Below are 20,912 nucleotides of genomic sequence, written 5' to 3'. Positions count from 1 at the left end.
TTTATTAGCAGTGTTGTTAAATTTTTCTCAGCCACCATTAATGTGTGAATTACACTATCTTCCGATAAATTGAACGACCAAAGCCACTCTTTTTATTCCTTTCGTGTGAATTTTTATTTTTAAAAATTATTTTTTATTCCTTCATTTGACTTTTTCTCTACTAAACTAGTTTCGTACCCTGCAACTAAAGTTTTCTTCACTAAAAAGTATTAGAAAACTATTCTGAATAAATCTTCTGAGGTTTTCATTCACATTTTTAGCAAGTTAATTGCAGCAATCTTTGATTGTTCTTGCATAATAGGAACTGAATATAAAAGGAATATCGGTTTTTCGCAGTGACACCTACATTTTATAGGCATAGTAGAAAATCTTGCTTCTATTGGTATTTAATTTTGTGCCAGGAGAGGGGAAAATTAAGTTTAGCACGACATTATCTTCAAATTTTAAAATTGCTATTCAACATGCTCCAAAGTAATGCGTAACTTCACAACGTTAAGAGGGTATTACCCCAGAAAAATTAAAACAGTCAATATATTCAATTTTGATGGATTATTTGTTAAAGACTATGTGTATTAATAAAACATGAAGAGTAAACATAATAAAAAGTATAGGTATACTCTAAAACATGCTGAGTCAGCAAAAAATATACAATTTTAACTACATTTTTTGAATCACTATCATACCTTTTACAGAATCAAAATGGCTGCATTTTAAACTATGATTTTTAATTTTTAGGAAGAATTAGTGCTGCCAATGTCAATAACTCAACAACAGCTAACTATAAGTACCACTTTTTGGTCAAATCCCTTCATCAGCAATCTGATGAACAATCTGTGAAAATTTTAGCCATAACCTCGAAGTAGTTCAAAAAATGTTTTTGTTCAAAAGTTTAAAAATCTGCTTACAGCGAAAACGCAAAAAAAAACAAAGTAAAACAATTTTAACTATAAATATCTTTAAAAATTTCCAGACACATATGAGTCATATTTTCTAAATCCTTTTCTTATACCTCTCAATTTTTTCCTTCTTGATTTTGTTACTTCTTTTTCCTTCATTTCCATGTGAATGATAAGGTTTTTGTCTTTCTTAATTGCAGTGAGAAGGAAATATTTTCCCCAATGATATCCAAGATGTTGAAATGTTTCTTTATGTAAAACATAACCCCCATTAAATTATATAACGGCTGAGAAAATAGCTAATTCTAAAATACTTTTTGAAATAAAATGTGTTTTAGGGCAACAGTGCCAAAAATCTGCAAGTCCAGTTTTTTTATTGGGTAGAGTTTATCATTCTGACGAATAGCCTTACCAAAATAATATTGCATTAAATTAATACTAGCATCAGTTAGATTTCCTTTACCTGAAAGAGTTTTATTGTCATCCAACCTCTCCTTTTCTTTTTTAATGTCCGTAAATTCTGAAGTCTTGTTCCAAGGCTCTTTTGAACATGGCTAAGACACTCAAGTTTTTTTGGCATCAAAGTTTCTCCATAAGGTCTTTGTTCTCTTACTTTGCTGTATGCTGTGGTGTCCCCATCTCCTATGTAATGACTATACCTTAAGTTAAACTTTCTCAATAAAGAACAAAAAATAAAAAGAGTGCCAGCGGATTCCATAGCACCAGATGATTCACGATGATTGATTGGACACTGATGTCTTATTTTCTATAGTTTATAACCAGCTGATCCTTTTCTCTTAAACCAGATCTCACAAGATTTACAAAATGTTGACATCATATAATAGTCCAACAACTTTTTATTACCCTCTGATATTGCAGATAAAACTCCGTTGAGGGATGAATAAACCCCTTTTTTGCCATGTCCCATCATGACAGCCAATAATATCATTGTAAACTGTATTGATATTTACTATTTGAAAATCTTCATGTGCAGCTTGTGTACTGTGCAGCTTGTGTAATTTTTTCTGCAGATTTTTTATATGAATAATGAAGATTCCTATTAATTTTTTTATACGAAGTAAATGCCATAGAAAATGGCATATTCATCATTTTTGTAAATGTTTGAATTCCAGCATGACTTTACCAACCTCACGAAAAGCCATAACTGTGCGATTGTTAACTTCGTATCCTTTCTTTACAACCATACTTTTTTGTGGAAATATGAATTGAGAAGAGGTATACGAAAATTTGCATGCTGAACAAAAGCTGGCGCTACTGCAATTTCTCCCCCCCCCTTTTTTTTTTATGATTGATTATGATAGAGAATTTTATGCTGATTCAGAAAAATATAAAAACATAGGCCTGAAAATCAACGGAAAGTGCTCTAATTCGAAGTCAAAGTTGTAAAAAATCCCACTAAAAACCCTAATATTCGCCATTTTTTTTCAAAACGCTTTCATTTTTAACGAAAACTAATTACCGTTACATTGCGCAATAAACAGACCTGGTTTCCATCAGCCTTTACATTACTGTTTTAAAGTATTATAACGAAATTGTTATAACGAAATAAAATTAATGGAAGATTTCAAATAAAGGTTGAACGTAGAATTTGAGAATGCAGACAAACTGATGAATAATTATTATTGTATCGTACGCTGGTTTTTTTATTAAAAAAAAAATGGTTTAAAGGTTACTATTTCTAAATTTTACATGTGATAAAACAACAATGAACTAAGTTTCAAAAGTTCTTCTTTTAGGAAAAAAAAACTGTTGATTTCTTTTTTAAAATTTATTACAAAAGTACATTACTTGCAATATAGTTTATTCTCTAATAAATCAAAAAACGGCTATTTTCATTGCCACAAAAACTTGCGCAAGATAAACATACTTTAACAACTTTTTTAACGTAAAAACCATGCTATTAATGTATTGCTTTTGTCAGCAAAAAGATCATTAACTTATTATTTTCAAAATGACGAATATTAGGGTTTTTAGTGGGATTTTTTACAACTTTGACTTCGAATTAGAGCACTTTCCGTTGATTTTCAGGCCTATGTTTTTATATTTTTCTGAATCAGCATAAAATTCTGTATCATAATCAATCATAAAAAAAAAAAAAGGGGGGGGGGGGGGGAGAAACTGCAGTAGCGCCCAAAAGCTACATTTTATACATAGTTTAAGTGAAAACCCTCGGTGTTCATTTCCAACATATGTAAGCTTAACTGGTGAGCTACAGCCAGAACAGCGTGAGAACTTCTCAAAAAAATCCTTCATAATGCCAAAGTGAATGAATGTAAAAAAATTAAGGTTGTTAGATGTATATTTATTTTTAGCTGGACTGCCAATACTATTAACTGCTTTGCTAAACTTTTTAGCACTTGTACTATTTGTACTAGTAAACCTATTTGAACCAGAAGGACTTCCATGTAAAATGTTTTATTGTTCCAACATTTTATGTTGGTTTCCACGAAAAAACTTTTATTTTTTTAATGTTATGCTATTTTTTTTTATTTCCCATCTAAGAATACAGCATTCAAATGTGTAAAGTAGTCAAAACAAGCTGTTAATATTCAACTATACAATTTGTTTCTAACATTAAAAATAAAATAATATAGATGCAAAGTTGATATAAAGCAAAGGAGAGATATGTAAAAGATTATAAAAATTAATTTTTTGATTAAATTTGTTGGAAATTAGCCCAAAAGTAAGCATTGTTTATTGTTGCTATACTGTTGCTAAGAGCTTCTTTTTGAGATCGTATTTGTAAATTGAAGTTTTCTATTACTAAATTACTTATAAACATAGTAAAACTATACATTTTTAAAATCGAAAATGATTCGATTTTTTGAAATTTAAAGAAAAAAAAATCTGAAATTTTTGAAACTTTTTGGGCTCGTACCACCTGAATCTTACGGTAACTTTATGGTATACCTTTATGGTAATGCTATATGATAGCTTTATTAGAGTAGTCGATAAACTATAATTACAACTACTTTTGGTTAGTCACACTTCGTTTTTATGACGCGTAGTTTTACTTCACGCAATACAAATAGTTCTCGAATTCTTTTTGTCGCGCTGAACATGATAAAGTTTGAAGTTCATCATTTTATGAGAGGATCACTGACGTATTTAGCAAACATCCTGTTTCGTAGAACGTTTGCTGAGTAAATACCTTTTGTAGCTTTAACAACAAATTTGTAGCGCATGCAAATAACATCAACGATACGCTTTAAATCAAATAAAAAATCACAAATCGAAAAGTACATTCAATACTAATTGGAGACAAGTTGATAGCGAAATAATGGCGGAAAAAATAGCATTATTGCTCTTGATGCATTTTTTAACGCCGACTGTTGGTCAGGTAGGTATTTCACTTATCGTTTATTTAAATGATGAAATTTCTTCAAACTGCTCACTTATTTTAAAAAGATTAAAAATTAACTTAAAATAAAAAGATGCTTTATATTTATCTATAATAAACATAAATTTGCAGGGCTTGCAAACCAAATCGACACGCTATTCTTGTTTTGTTTACTCAAAACTCGTGCGCTCAAATTCTTTTAAATTTAGATTTCCTAGTACGGCTAATTGATGACTTTCGTGCCTTGACACTCGAGTGGGCCTTTTTGCAAGCCTTACTCAAAACTACGCTCCACACACTATAGTCAAAGGGATTCAGGTCAGGGCTGGATGGTAACCACAAGTGTTTGGGCCAGAAATTAGCCAAATTGTCCTGAAGATAATGTTGGGTTTTTCTAGACCCATGAGAAAGTACCTCGTCCTGTTGAAAGATGTAATTGTTTTCTTCTTCAGCCATGGCACCACATAGCGTTTTAGTAAGCTAATATACACATAAGAGGTAACTTTTTCTTTCTCTTTGATGTAGTATGGTGGACATTTCTCTCCATTAGAAGCAATGGTTCCTAGCATAGTGACGGACTGAGGGTGCTTGGTGTGACACACAGGTGGTGCTTTATTAGCCTTCTGCACAATGAATCTGTCATTACATTTATTTATGACACAGTTAACACTAAAAGGTTTTTGATCAGGGAAAACTTTAACTGCTGTGGAAGCATGACTTTTTAGCTGATTCAGAAGCTTCTTTGATTGCTCCAATTGTAAAGTTTTTAATCCTTCTGTAAAAAGTTGCCAAAAAGGTAGGGCCACACTGACTTTTCCAAGTGTTTTTAGAGTTCTTCTGACTGTTCTCTCATCAATATTGAACAATTTCACTGTCTTTCTGATGAATACAGTAGGGTTCTTTTCAACATGGTTTTAAGCTTTTCTGTGAAATTTTTATCAGCTTTTTTGTTCACTCGAGAAGGCACTTTGGCTCTCTCAGCACTGTCATGTTTGTAGAATGTAGTTTTAGACACTCCAGAAACACGAATTACTTCACGTGCAGGCAAACTCGCGTGAATCAACTTTAAAGCTTTGGTCCTTTTTGCTTCGATTGTAAAACTTTTAACTAAAATGTTTTTTATTGACAATTTTATTAAAATCTAGGATAGTCATTGAACGTTAATAAACAAAAACAAACTGCAGAAGTAATTTGTTTACATCACAAAACCTTGCCGAAAATTAGTTCGCGATACGCTGCCGCACCCTGTATTATCGGCACTTAAGCCAATCTTCTCACAGTACACTTGATTCTAAATTATAATTGTAATTTTCCAAAAAATCGGAATTTCATGTGACCATGATATTACATTTGGACTTATACTCACTAACCAAAACCAAATTTATTCTCGACAATATAGTTTGTCCTGAATCAAGTAATTACGAAGAATTTCATATGCAATAAGAAAAAGTTTTAAGGTGAATCTTACATTCGTAAGTATTTTGCGAGATATTCCACTAACTTAGGTGAGAGTATGTATAACTATTCTAAGTTCTTAATTAAAAAGACTCGCATTTGGTTTGGTGTAAAAAATCTTCCAATAGGTGTATCCGTCCAGTTAAAGAAGAAGGCAAATGTTTAGGTTCTGTCTAAGGTACCTCGTATGTTACCTTAATCTGAATCTAAGATTAATTATTATACCAACTTCTATGATTTTCAGGACAGTTATAAAACTGTTCATGGGTATGAGAAAATTCAATTGTCAAATTTTACATTTCCAGTTATTGATAAACCTTGGATTCATACACGTAGGCAAGGGCATAAATTGAATATTGAGCTAATAAAAAATTGTCCTGCAAGATTTAATTTTTTTGCAAACAGAGATGCAAAATTGTGGAATACCTTAAAAACCGAAGATACTTATGCAATATCATTACACTCATTTGACGCTATTTTATCCTCCAAATATGATTACTAACATTTACATTCGCAATGGTATGATAGCCAGTGATGTTAACAATTAAATGCTTGTATGTTTATGTGTATAGTAATGTTTACAGTATGATTATGTTTAAAGTAATGGCTGCAATAACCTAGTGATAGGTTCTGCAGGGATACACTATCTCTGCTTCAGCATTGATATATTATTATTATTATTATTATTATTATTATTATTATTATTATTATTATTATTATTATTATTATTAATATTATTATTATTATTATTATTATTATTATTACTATTACTATTATTACTATTATTATTATTATTATTATCATTATTATCATTATTATCATTATTATTATTATTATTATTATTATTATTATTATTATTATTATTATTATTATTATTATTATTATTATTATTATTATTATTATTATTATTATTATTATTATTATTATTATTATTATTATTATTATTATTATTATTGCTATTATTAGTTCTTTGGGGTCATCTAAGTATTCATCTTAGTTCCTAATCTCTTGTTGTATGCAACAGCTTTTCTTTAATCTAAAACAGTTGTATTATTTTAGCCATCAGTGTTGCATTCACCTTATAAAAAACACTCATTTTACTCATGGTTAAAAGTTGGTAAATTACCTTTTTAATATGGCTTCCAACCATATTCATAACTCAATCGTAATCTTCTGCGTCTTCATATTCAAAAGTTGCGTTGTCATAATGTTTAAAATTATCAATACCGCATATGTCAATGTTACGTGCGTCAAAAGGCTGTAAAACAAGATATTTTAGTTCACAAAATCATTAGTTATACATATAAAAGTCCACAAAGTTCAAGATGCTCTTAGCGTAGCGTAACGCAGGTCCTTTCTTTGTAACCGTGCTGAAAGTCCATGTATAACATCAGAAAATGGACATTAAGGAACATCTTAAATCCAAGATCTTCGTGCCTTGGGAGTATTTCTCGAGCAATATACATGTTGCACCAATTGAATGTTATCCAATATTTGCTGAATGATGTTGTAATTAAGTTGCAGACTTCATGTGTCGGATCCCACAAAAATTCAATTTTAATTTTTTCTAGGCTAAAAGAAAGGTGTTTTTGATCAGGATTTTGAAGGCCGCATATTTCTTAACAAGAGCCTTTACCAGCTGCTTCATCAAATCTCATTTTATGTGTAAAGATGGCAATTTTACATTTTTCTTATCAACTAAAAAAAAATTAGTTGTGTTGTGGGGAATTATTTAGACTTTCCCTGTGACACTAAAGAGCCACTTTTTCTTTTCGAACTTCATAATATATTTTACATCTGACTGCGAATCAATACATTTTACAAAATACATTCTCTTTTAATACATTTTTACAATCGCGTCATTTTCATACATTTAATGCATTAACAATTACATACATTAACACCTACACACATTAGCATCTACAAACATTAACACCTTCACACATGCTAATTACATCTTTAAGACGTTATTCGCAACAGTCTTGCGACTCGACAAAGTGGCCAATCTTTACGCGCCACCTAATTCAACTATCCCACAGACAAATAAAACAGCATAATTTCATGTATTCCAATTGTATCCCTATCAAAATGACAATAATTTTGAAGTCAGCACAGATTGCCCATTTTTGATAAACATATTGGATACGATAAAGAATTTCCTTTATGTTTTGGTATGTTTCTCTCTTCATAATGAAATAAGCAACGAAGGCAGATGGCGACTTAAACGAACGAATAAACGAACGAACGAACGAACGAAAGAGGGAACGAACGAACGGGGACATTGCTGTTGTGAAGAAGACATTGCTGTTTTACACTAACTTCAGGAGCATTTATGAATAAGCGCCAGCAAAGAGTTCAAAATGTAAAAGTATGATTGAAAGACGCAGACACAGAAAGACCTTACATACATAAGTGTGTACACATTGTTCTAGACAATATGGATGGCTTACATACAGTGCACCAACATTTGAATGCAAATACTAATGTATTCAATAAAAACCCTAACATTTAGTTTTTTGGTCAGAGAAATAAATGTTAGGATTAGTGTTGAAACAAGAAAAGAAAAGGAATTTGCAACATGATTTCCGGCAATGTATAATGCGAGTTGGAAAAATGTTTTCAGCAGTATAAACACTGCTGGATAATTGAAGGATCACAGAAATCAGCATTATCGATTTAAAATTTGAGGATATACTGCCTTTCGTGAAAGTTTTATGGTCGTCGTACAGTGTAATTGGTTTTGTAGCTGTGATGTGGTCTTTTTTCTCAATATTGCAAATTTCTCTTTGGTTAGTATTTTCTTGTATTTCTTCTTTACACATCTGTTATTATGCTTATTTAAAAGTGTTAATCATCTGCCTCCACTGGTTATTAAAGTTAACAAATAAGATGCAAAACATTATTTATAATTAAATAATTGATGCAAAATAAACGTTGAATCTGAAAACTGAATTATTGTTATTATAAATCTATTCTTAGTTTTTATTTCAAAACCAAGTTTTAACCTCAATAGTGTTGTTTTCTCGCAGCGAACACAACGTTTCAGTTCTACATTTTCTCTTCTCCTTAATAACTCCCTTTACAAAAAGTTTTCCTTCAACTTATACTATACAAAGAACCTCAAATATGCTCATAAAATAAACCACTTAAACTATATTTACAACATATCAAAGAAACTACGTCAATCAAATCCGCCGTAAATAGTTTCTTCACGCAATTCAATTACAATTAGCCTGCCTATTGCATCTTTCTTGTGATTATATACATATGTCCACCTTAATATTTGACTGTCTTGCTATTCTGTAATTTAATTCTGTAAATGATATTACAAGTCTAGTAACTTTCCTTCAGTCAAAATGTATATCAAAATTCAAAAACAAAATGGAGCTTATGACTCATAAATACTGCAATCAAAGAATGTTTATACATGAGGGAAAACTCAGTTTATACTTAAACAATCTCTGTCTTAACTTCAAATGATTAAAAAGGACCATTCATGATCTGAAGAAGCATAATATAGTTTTTCATCCTATGTAACAGCAATTCATACCACCACTGCATCGCCACTTAAGAGGACTTAAGATCCCATCAGGCCACTGCCCAATCAAAATGTTGACAAACAAAGTCTTTTATTTATAGGCTTTTTACTGAAACTTATGCAATTTTATTTTTTATTGAAAATGTTATTCCACCATATTATATTATTTTAATTCTTCTTTTTTTTTTGTTTAGGATTACCGTTTCTGTAAGTAGTTTAGTTCTTAGAAGAGAATATCCTTCGTTAAATTCAACTTCTTTGTTCACTATTTCTACCATTTTTTGTAATGTTTAGTTCATAATTCAAAAACCTTTTAACTATTTTTGTGTTATAACTTCAAATACTTTATATTAAATTCTTTTGGTTACGAAAAAAAAAACTACCTTTTAAAAAAGGTAAAGTTAATGCAGAAAACAATTTTCTATATTATTACCTGGTTACTGCATCTTCTCATATTCAGTCACATGCCCTGGATTTACACAAAATTCAAGTGGATATGGACCATTGATGCTTAAAAATTTAAGAGTGACTTGCAAAGTGAACAAAGGACCTTATCTCGAGTTTCAATGGGGAAATCCTTATTGTGAGTTTGTTTTTATGTAAATTTTTTTTTAAATCAGATTTTTCAATATAAATATCATATTACAAATATCCCGATTGCACTTTAGTAACCGATATTTCTTATTAATATAAAGTTAATATAATAACTTTAAAAAATAAAAATTACTTTTGTTGTAATTAAAAAGGTAAATCTTTCAAATTAAAAAAAAATTGTTAAGCAGCTTTATTCAGATTTTCAAAGAGCATTTAGGATATGTAAATAAAAACCTACCGTAACAGCAATGTAAGTTTTTGAAGCCTTTGAAACAAAATCATCCATAAACCAGTGGGCACACGGACAACTTTAAGACGTCTTAAAGACGTCCCATCGGGACGTCTTTATTTTGTTTGGTTTGGAAATACAGAAAGACGTCCTGCGTGGAACGTCTTAAAGACATCCTTTGAGAAACGTAAAAAAGAAGTCCCGATCGGACGAACAAAATTGGTTCAGTTTGGAAATACGGAAAAACGTTATAGATGGAACGCCGAAAAGACGTCTTATTCGTTTTTTTTAAATTTAATTTTTAGTTTAAAATATTAATTCTAAATTATTTTTTCTAAATTATTTTTTCTAAAAACATTTTTTCTTAATTATATAAATTAATCAAATTTAATTAAACTACCATATTCATTTTGAATAGAAGCAAAAAAATTCGAATTCAACACACAAATTAGTAAAGTAAAATTTATTTACAGAAAACTATTTACAAAAAATGGTTTAATGCTACGAATGCTATGAATCATCACTTCCACAAAAATTATTAACATCATCCTTGTTAACAGACAAGACGGAAGAACAATTTCTTCCGCCACCATTTTTTCGATCTGAAGCACGTTTTAGAGTGTTTCCAACAATCGAATGAACTTCATTCTCTGTTAAAGCATTTGGGGCACAGCCTAAGAAACGAGTTATAATATTAGTAAAATTGAATTTATGCAACAAACTCTTTTTAATCTGTTAATGTATAACTCAGATGATTTTTGTGCGTATGTAGTATAAATTGAAAGAACAATCTGTAAAAAGCACTTCAGAAATTATAAGCATAAGAAAATTTTATATAATAATAAAAATATTTTGCATTAATGTAAAAATATATTATTATATAAAAATACATAATAACAAAAAAATATAATATATTAACAAAAAATACCTATAATTATCTTCATTAATTTTGTTTTTCGAAAACTCTCTTTTTTGGTACCAGCCAAGTTAAATAAATTCATCAATTTATTTGACATCAATCTAAATAAATAAATGATAAAAATAAAAACCAAACCCAATCATAAGCAGTTTAAAAATTATGGACACCAGTTTTAAAATTACTTTCTACTAATATGCATAAAACATGCAATGATCTTAGAGATAAGGAATAGTTAGTGTATCTGATAGGGTGAGTCAGGGAGGGTGGTTTAGGGATATAGAGCATAAAGATGCAGATAATTGGTAATCAGCATGTAGAGAGTTAGCAGATTTAGGAGGTATAGAAGTGAAAACATGAAAAAAAAATTGGAGAGAGTGTGTTACAGATGACATGAAAAAGCAAACACATACTTAACAAGCATCGCTTTCACAGTGGCATAGCTGGAATTACCACCAACATTTGATAACTGACGCTTCTAAAAATAATGAACAGTGCAAATAACTAACATTTTTGTTCATAACTTATACATGATTTAATCATCATTTCTTGTTTAAGGCTTTTAATTCATTTTTTAGAAAAGTACTACTTCTTACTATATTCTTTTCTACTTCTTTATCTGATAAAGAGGAGTCAAATTTTTTGAACTCTTCTAGCGTATCAATCTGTGATACATCTAATGATGAACTATCTGCTCTAAATATATTTTTAATGCCCTCCATTTCATCAAGAATGTCTGTTAGTAGATGGAGTACTTTGTATTTAAATTCTGAAAATTAAATAAAAGTGGTTATGAAAAACTTTGAAAGTATAATAAAGACAATATACTTTGAAAATTTACATATTTACATACTTCCTTCTTCTAAAGGTAATTTTGCATTATTTGACTTTTTTATTTTTCTATTTGAGAACTATCTGATTTTAAACTAACATCAGTTGGACTTAATTTCCTCATGGGTGCTTTTTAGGATACTGAAAAAGTAAAGCATTTGTGTGAATATAGCTATGATAAATTATAAAAGATGATTCTTCTCATAGTCAAAAAAAAAAAAAGAAAAAAAAAAAAAGAAGCTGCATAAAACATGCCAAGAAATTACAGTACAAAACAGATAAATTTGTAGTTTATAAACTAGAGTTAAAAATATAAACATGTGTATGTTTACAAATGGTTATTAAATGACAACTATAACATAATTTATGACAAATATAGAATATGAACTTACTTATTTTAGCTAATGAAGACTTTAAAGAAACATTCATGTTTTCTTGTATTGTTTTTTTTTTATGATAATTTTGAGCGTCTGTCTGGGGTCATTAACAGCCTTTTAACAGCATGTGACTTGGAGATATTTGATAAGCATCTGAAGTTTGTTATGTCAGGATATATTACTAAAGCAGAATTTAATCCAACAAAAATGTTACTTTTAAAAGTTGACACGAAAATAACAATCAAGTTTCACACACACACACACACACACACACACACACACACACATATATATATATATATATATATATATATATATATATATATATATATATATATATATATATATAAATAAAATAACTTTGCAAACAATTTTTTTTAACAACATACAGTTTAGATCAGGTCTTGGTATTAACATTTTCTTTTTCTTAGTCTTTTTTTTGTTTGGATCTTTTTTTTCAAGCACCTCATTTTTAATTTCATTTGAAGTGGTAAACTCAAAATTTTCGCATAACTCTCATCTTTTAATAAAATTTTAAAAAGTATTAACACACCAAACAGAAGATGCCTATCAAAAAACTTTTAATTTAACTATACAAACACATACTATTTACCATCTCTAACTTTCTTTTTTAACTTAACAAACTTGTGCCATGATGGATCAGGTGGAGTCAGTTCTTTGTATGCTCTGAGGACATTTCCTCCTGACGGCCAATATATATAATCTATCCAGACTGACGGTATAACACCTTCCTCTTCCAAATTTTCTTCCACCCAAACTGCTCTGCACCAAGCCATTTTCATTAAATTTTTCAAGGTGTTTTCTAAAAAATATATTTTTATGAAATAAACAAATGAAAAGAGCAAGACTATTTCTTTGAAAACGATAAAACAAATATCATAACATAGAATTTAGAAATATTATTATTTGACATTTACAATCAAATGAAACATTTAAAATGGGCTAAGTTCATTCATTGCTAATGACACCCTTGAATTAAAAAACAACACAGTAAAGATTTATTTGAGGAAAATCACCCTCTTTCTATTTCAGGCAAAATAGGAAATATTGCTAATTCACGTTGTTCAGGTAGGCATACACATTTCCTAATAAAACAAGCTCTATAAAGGATCTACTCTTCAAATTTACATTGCTTCAATGTGGAAGTAACACTACGTTTAGATATGAAGACCGAAATGGCGTATTATACACATCTTCCAAGTGCCTAATTTTTACTACATCACATAAAAAAGAATCATCTGATTTGATTTCTTTAACAAATGCAATGCCGTTGTTTTTAAGAAGAAAGCAATTATCTTTTCCTCCACTAAATATTTTGGTTGAGAGGTTTTTTTTTGTTAGAAACCCAAATGAACTTTCCCATTGAGTTTGTCTTTTTACAATTTGTGCAATTGGATCAGAAGAACCTTTTACAGCTTTCTTTACACGCTGAAGAAAATTTTCATAAGGAAAACATGATATTGTGTTTAATGAACTATTATAGTTTAAACAATCATCAGGCAGATGTAATAGACTATAAATATTGTACACTGTAAATTTATTTCCATAGATATATTTGCAATTATAAACGAACTGTGTTATTAAACTCCTTGCATAACCAATATACTGCATGCGAAAGTTATCATCAGACTGTAACATAATACTTATTGCAATGCTTAATGCCAAGAAATGTTTGTATGAATCTTTAGATAAAATACATCGTAGAACAACTGGACTGGTATACAAAAGAAATTGACGAAATTCAGTTGCCTTCCATCAATCTAAGTCATTGAGACTCTGTGGCTAACATACAAATTCACTTGGCATGTGTCCATTTAATGATAGGAGACAGCTTGAAATTTCTTCTAACTGATGAGCAGCTACTTTACCACCAGGACCTATTTTCCAATAATTCAATAACCTACGGACAACACCTAAACATACAAGATGCATGTAGTCCAAAGGGAAATTGTTGATCATATCTAAATTAATCAAAACTAAAGGAGATATAGATGTTTGATGGTGATTATATCCAAAATTTTTAAATGTTATGTTTTCCCTTAGGGGATAATCAATCTCATCGTTAAAAACAACACGACCTTCATGTGTTCCATGAATACAACATCTTTCACAAGAGTCATAACCAGTGTGGGATATGATACATTTCAAAAACTCTCTGGCAGGGGCATCACACAAGAAACACTTAACCTTTACATCATATTGGTTACCATTGATTGATACACTATGTTCCATCAACTCAATTAACTCTGCAACAAAGTCCTCTAAATAATCATTAAGTGAATCAGGTTTTTTGTTTCCACAATACAATGCAACAACAAATATATCAAAGTCACCAAAAGAAGCTAAAATTGGCCACAACTGTGTACTGCTTGACTTATACACTGGCAAACCATCAATGCTAAAACAAAATTCAATGGATCTTTCAGTGAAGTTGTGATGCAAAAATACTGTTTCTAAACCTTTTTTAATACCTAAATAGGTATATGTACCTCCACATTTTTGTATAATATTAACTTTCCTTGGAGTTTGCAAAAGTGTTCTGGCATCTTATGGAAGTTCAAGCCCCTCTTCACAAAGTATATTAAGAAGCTCATTGACAGAAGCTCATTGACAGAAGCTCTAGTCCATTTGTTACGAATGGAGCAAGCAGTAAGTTTTTGGCAAAGCACAGTGGTCCAGGACCATGCCATAAATAAATATATATATATATATATATATATATCTTAAAATTGAATTATATATGTTATGTGAAGACCAGATTTCAATTTTCAAGGTACGTAATTTTTTTAAAAATTTGTCTAAGGAGGGTTTAAAGTTCAAAGACTGAAGAAAATTCCATTTTTTCGGGCAAAAATCTGTCTGCAAACTTTAATTTATGCTGACTCCTACCGATATCAAAGCTATGAAAATTGTTTTGAATATTCTTAGGAAATGTAGAAGGTCAGCATAAAATAATTTAGAAATGTAAAAAAGCTTACAAAAGACACAATTTACCGCTTGTTTAACACTTTTTTAAATAAATTGTTAAAAAATAAAACTTTGATCGACCAGGAAAATTTTCGCCCAGGTTTGCCCACTTTGAAATTTTTTGCTTTTGAAAAAATAGCGTGTTTAGAAAAATTTAGAAAAAGCTCTGGCTGCTTTTGTTTGCTTTTGTACCTGTAGGGTTAGTCCAAACATGATGTATTTAGACTTAAATGCAGCTCCCCTCTCATTCCCAATGTTTCGAAATATTGTTTTTTCTAGTTTCAACCGTGAAAACGAATAGCGGAATATTCTAGAATAAAAGCGGAAAAAACGGATAAACAAAACAATCAAAACAAAATTTGTTTTGATTGTTCACCACTTATTAGTTACTTGATTTTTTGTGAATGTTATTTAATAACATTCACAAAAAATCAAGTAACTAATAAATGGTGAAACCAAGTTTTTATATGAAGAACAAAGACATTTTTGATTACTTGTTTAAAGGAAAATATGAGAATAAATATGTAAGTTTAATTAGTAAGGAAGCACAAACCGAAATTAGTATATTGTTTTCTCAATGTTATCCCAAGCAAAATCAGATTAGGTTAACTGAAAAGTTTATGAAAGACTTTAAGAAGAAATGGAGTCAAATAGGTAGACAAAAAGCAAGATTTATAAATTGTTACGAGAAATGGTTACATATGGAATTTATTGTAAATGAACCTCAACAGCAAGTTATAATAAACAATTTACAACGAGGTGCACCATCAAAATTATTTAAAGATCTCTCAATAAGGTCCAAGAAAAGAAGATCGTCAGACATTATTAAAAAATTAGGAGTTACCAATGAAATCCTGTTTCATGCCCTTTTTCTTAATCTCAACAAAGAAGGACAAATTAAAGACGCCCAAGTTCTGAAACATTTGATGGAAAGTAAAATTGATGGATCCTGCAATATATCACGCTCTAAAAGCTACTCAGCAGAAGAAGCTCTAGCTTTAATGTTAGACTGTAGAATGAGTAGGGCTGACTATCAAAATATTTGCCAAGGGGCCTTAGATAAAGGTTGCATGCTATACCCTGCCTACAATTATATTGTGAAAGCTAAAAATGATTGCATTCCAGTTTCCGGAATTGTTACCTCAGACTACAGTGCTTCTGTGAATCTTCAAGGAATAATGGATCACACTGCAAACAGGATTTGGAAAGTCATGGATAAATCAAAACTACCTTAGCCTTGCAATACTCTTCTTCTTATAAACAAAGTTGGATTTGATGGTTCAGCTGGACAGTCTGTTTATAAACAGAGAACTGAAGATGAAGAGGACAGAATCCCAGTTCCAGTTGAAGAATCTTTTTTTCTTTCATGTACAGTACCTGTGCAACTTAAAATACGGGAAACTAATGTTATTCTTTGGACTAACCCCAAAACATCCTCAACCCAATATTGTCGCCCTGTTTGAATGCAATTTACTCTAAAAAATCAGCAAATTGTTAAAGCAGAATATGATTTTTTTATGTCAACTGAGCGCAAGTTAGAATGTACTATGATTGATGGTAAAGTTTCCACTCTTCATTCTCCATTAAGTGATTATCAAGTTTGCAATGTTTGCGGATTAATGCCTAAAAAAATGAATGACTTTGAAATTGTTTATAATAGACAAACTAATCAGATGTCTTTAGACCTGGGAATCCACACTCTCCATCTCTGGATTCACTGTTTTGAATGTCTGCTACATATTGGACAGAGAAGAAGACCAGGATATAATGATTCTGGATTTTTTCATGCAAATACACCTGAAAAGAAACAAATAGTTGCAAGCAGAAAAAAAGAAATTCAGATAAAAATTAAAAATGCACTTGGACTTGTTGTTGATGTGCCAAGAAGTGGTGGCTCTGGTACATCCAATGATGGAAACACAGCAAGAAGGGCATTTAGAAGCCATGAAACTTTTGCTGAAATACTTGGAGTTGATAAAGGTCTTGTTAAAAGATTCTTTATTATCCTTTGTGTGCTGTCCTGTAAGCACCCAATTGACCCAGATAAACTTGAAATATATTGCAAAGATACATTTAAAACATATGTAACACATTTTAAATGGTATCCTATGCCTGCTGGAGTTCACAAGATGATTGTACATTCACATCAGGTTGTAAGAGACAAGCCGGTTCCAATTGGACTCTTATCTGAAGAAGCTCAGGAAAGTAGAAATAAAGATGTTAAAAACTTTCGAGAACATTTTACAAGAAAATATTCTTGAAAAGTTACAAATAAAGATGTAATGAGAAGATTGCTCTGCTCATCAGATCCCTTTATCACTTCTTAGAGGCAAAGTTCTGAATCAAAGAAGGAGCTTGCTCTTCCAGAAGAATGTTTAGACCTTCTTTTGTAATTTTCATAAAAATATTATATTCTTCATATCTAATTGATGTATTGATAGTATAGGTCCTATTTACTTTATTTAAAGAAATCTGCAAAAAGCTGCATGCTTAAAATAGGGGTATATGTACTTTTTTTTTTGCAGTAGGGATGTGACACATGTTTAATTGCTATTTTTTAAAAACTGAAAACCTTTATAATTACATTTTCAAATAGCTCAGTTTAGTAAAAATGCTTTAAATATAGAAATATTTAAGAAACTATTGTTATTTATAATCTTGGTGTAAAACCAACACTACACACACTTTTTAATTTGTGGTATGTTCTTGCTGTGCAACCATATGCACAGAATATTCATGTCTAGGTAATTATAAAATATGTGTGCTTGGTCTAGTCTCCTTGAAGATTTCGTTGTTTAATCGACCAGGAAGTCAAAAGTGTTATGGAAATAAAGTTTAACTTATAGATCTAAAAATATAGGTGTAATTACAAAAAGCATGTCACATGTTATGTCATGTGTCCTTGGTGTGGTATTTTAGAATTTATTTATGCTATACACTAAATCTACCACTATGTACTAAATGAAACATGTTCTCCAGAGAATATTAAGTTAAAAGTTCTTCCGTAAAATAAGTCTGTTAATTGTAAGTTTTATGGTATGTGTTCTTGGTGTTCTGCACTTGTATGATATTTATCCAATCGAGCAAAAACTTATTATACATGCCGGTGACTAATCAATAAAATCAATTCAATGTTCTATTAATTTATAGTCAATAGTTCATTGAAAATTAAGTATGAAATGTGTCACATGTTTATTATATGTTGTGTCGTTTGTCCTTGGTTTCATGCCGTTGGCGTGTCCTTCAGAGGTACGATGAGGGACATTATAATAGCTTTTGTGGGTCAGGGTATAATGAATATTCACCGAAAATTTTAGCGTTTTAGCTTCAAAAATGGTGAAGATATGATTTTTGCCTCAAATGTGACAATTCTGGACCACTGTGCAAAGGCTATAATTAGAATCATCAAACTTAGTATTATCATTATTGTCAATGTGGCTCAAGACAGGTACATCAGATTCATATGATTCATCAGCATCTGAAAGAGTACATGAATCATTATTACTGCTGCTATCAGATTCACGAAGAATGCAACTGCTATTTGAATGGTCAGAGAGATTTATTTCAGCACAGACTAGATTTTCATGTTTTTCAATCTCAAAAGTTTCATCATTGTTAAAATCTAGTAATCCAAGCACTCTTTTATTTGTAGTTTTCCATTTTTTTACATAAGCTGCCATTATCATAATATTAGTTGTGCTTTTTAAAAAAATGACTGACACTTTTGTAAAATAAATACTTTTATCAACTGAAAAACACATAATACTTAATATATATTAATCAGTTACAGTCTTACTAAGTCATCATTTAGTATCAAAGTTAGTTTTAGTTAATTCACTGTTCCATGTTGATCAAAGTAAATCAAATTAAATCAAATTGAAAAAATTTCTATTAGTTATTAAATTTAGTTATAGTAACTAATCTTGAGCTTGTTATATAATATAAATAATATAAAAAACTTTACATGTAAGTAAAAACTAAAATAAGAATCATATTGTTATTAATAATAATAACAACAACCATAATATAGTTTCAGTGTATAGGTTATACTCTATTATTTTTTACAGTAAATAAAATTTAAGCGGTATGTTTTTTTATGTTATCTTTTAATGTTACCAAATAGTTACCTAAATAGTAATTGAAAAATCTTCGACGAGTTCACAATTACTATTTAGGTAACTGTTAGGAAACATAAAAAGATAGCATATAAATAAAAAAAAAAAATACTAGGATCCAAGTATAAGAATCACCAATTTCAAATCCATGCTTTTTCGCGCTTGCAGGCGCGAAAAAGCCGTTTATAAAACGTTTATAAAGAAGGTCACGAAAAGTAATAGCGATCAATTTATTTATTTCGTCACATTTTCTGGACGGACAAGAAAAAAACGTTTATAAGACGCTTTGTAATGGTTCAGATTGTCTTTAAATCGAGAGGACGTGAAGTTAACGGACATGAGACGTCTTTATTCCGCCGTGTGCCCACTGGGAAAACACTGTAATGGTAATGGTTTATATCATATATTGCTACCTAAAAGTAAGGACACAGCATCTTGATTTTTTTTATAGTGGAGAAAATGTGAAAATAAATTTTGATTTTTTAATAATCAATGAATGAAAATACAATAGTTGATGTATTTCTACCTTAAAGTTTACATGGAACTGAGGGGTTTTAAGTTCTCATATAAACACTGATCTAAAAAAATCAACTGATAAAGAAATTAAGAGTGCATTCTTGCTTTGAGGTAATGATATATATCATAATACATTTGTAGTCAGTGAATTTTTGTTTAAGAATACAGCTGAAAAAAAAGCAAAAAATATTTGTTCATACTTTTTAATGAGTTTCTTTTTTAGTTGGCAATAACATAGTTGAAAATTTGTTGTTTGCTGCTTATCCTATTAATGGTGACACAAAATGCATTTATCTAATAAAAGTAAGTAAATAAAGTTTATCAAAGTGTCTTCGTAGAGCGCATTGCGCTCTACGTAGCCATAAGCTACTCAGAACGCAATATTGTACACGCATGCGCAATTATTTTATTAAAACAGTGCGATTTATACTTCACAATAAAGCTGGTTTGATAGGCGCTTAAATCGAAATCAAAAATTATTTACTAACGAAACATTTTGTGCAATTTATAAAGTGAATGTTTTAGATTAGAACATTCTATCGCCATCAAAATACAACGATAACATTAACATATTTGAATGAAATGTTTTAGATAAGTTCAAAGCAATCCAATATGGCTTGCAGGGGCGGGTTTGGTCACTTACCAAGGGGGGGGGGGGACTAAAGTTTAAAAATTTATCTAGTCGTATTTTACGTCTATTTAGTCTTATTTGTCTCTAACATTTTAATTCATATAAAGGGTCGTCTTTAAACTACGGATCTTGTTACAAAAGCATTACAATGGGGGTAAAATTGGTCAAAGTTGGTTGACGTAAATTATGGACTACTCTTAATGGTTCTACTCATTCTCTCGCGTGCTTTTATACGGTATCGGAATGGTTAAGTTCTCTGTTTTTTTAACTTGTTCTGATAAAATGTGTTTCTTGTTAAAATATGTAGAAATATTGACTTGTTTTCTTTTTGCATTAACTGGGTTTTTACCATTTCCATTGGCATTGCTCATTTGTTAAAAATTTTGTGTAAAACTTTAAAATAACACTTGACATTCAACACATAAAACTTAAAAATATCCCTTAAAATTTAAAAAATTAAATTTA

The 20,912-nt window shown here is 30.0% G+C and overlaps 1 protein-coding gene and 3 pseudogenes across 7 annotated transcripts in view; 1 reads left to right on the top strand and 3 right to left on the bottom strand.

Annotated features, from left to right (window-relative positions):
* Window positions 1-1,172: 1,172 nt before the first annotated feature.
* On the bottom strand, window positions 1,173-3,398 carry LOC149883380 (uncharacterized; annotated as a pseudogene).
* A 670-nt stretch (window positions 3,399-4,068) lies between these two features.
* LOC149883377 (uncharacterized) overlaps window positions 4,069-20,912 on the top strand; it is a 38,429-nt gene continuing 21,585 nt past the window's right edge. For 3 of the 7 annotated variants that reach the window (XR_016444576.1, XM_090065522.1, XM_090065523.1), the window contains exons 1-4: window positions 4,090-4,257; window positions 9,445-9,457; window positions 9,711-9,833; window positions 20,040-20,119. Coding sequence is in view for 6 of the 7 variants with exons in the window: in XM_090065522.1 (XP_089921648.1) it covers window positions 4,198-4,257; window positions 9,445-9,457; window positions 9,711-9,833; window positions 20,040-20,119 (276 nt within the window). In the remaining variant the exon portion in view is untranslated. Of the gene's footprint in view, window positions 4,262-9,442; window positions 9,458-9,710; window positions 9,834-20,039; window positions 20,120-20,912 lie in introns of those variants that run through there. The other 4 variants (XM_090065526.1, XM_090065520.1, XM_090065524.1 and 1 more) reach the window with 4 other exon arrangements.
* On the bottom strand, window positions 10,584-13,000 carry LOC149883379 (uncharacterized; annotated as a pseudogene).
* LOC149883378 (uncharacterized) lies at window positions 13,231-18,946 on the bottom strand (annotated as a pseudogene).

The sequence above is a fragment of the Hydra viridissima genome, unplaced genomic scaffold, assembly GCF_058129835.1.
Source record: "Hydra viridissima isolate aposymbiotic clone 2 unplaced genomic scaffold, HvirCarnegie_v1 scaffold_10, whole genome shotgun sequence".
In the NCBI taxonomy this organism is placed as follows: domain Eukaryota; kingdom Metazoa; phylum Cnidaria; class Hydrozoa; order Anthoathecata; family Hydridae; genus Hydra; species Hydra viridissima.
Note: the sequence above shows the minus strand (reverse complement) of the source record. Positions and strands in the feature narration are given on the sequence as shown.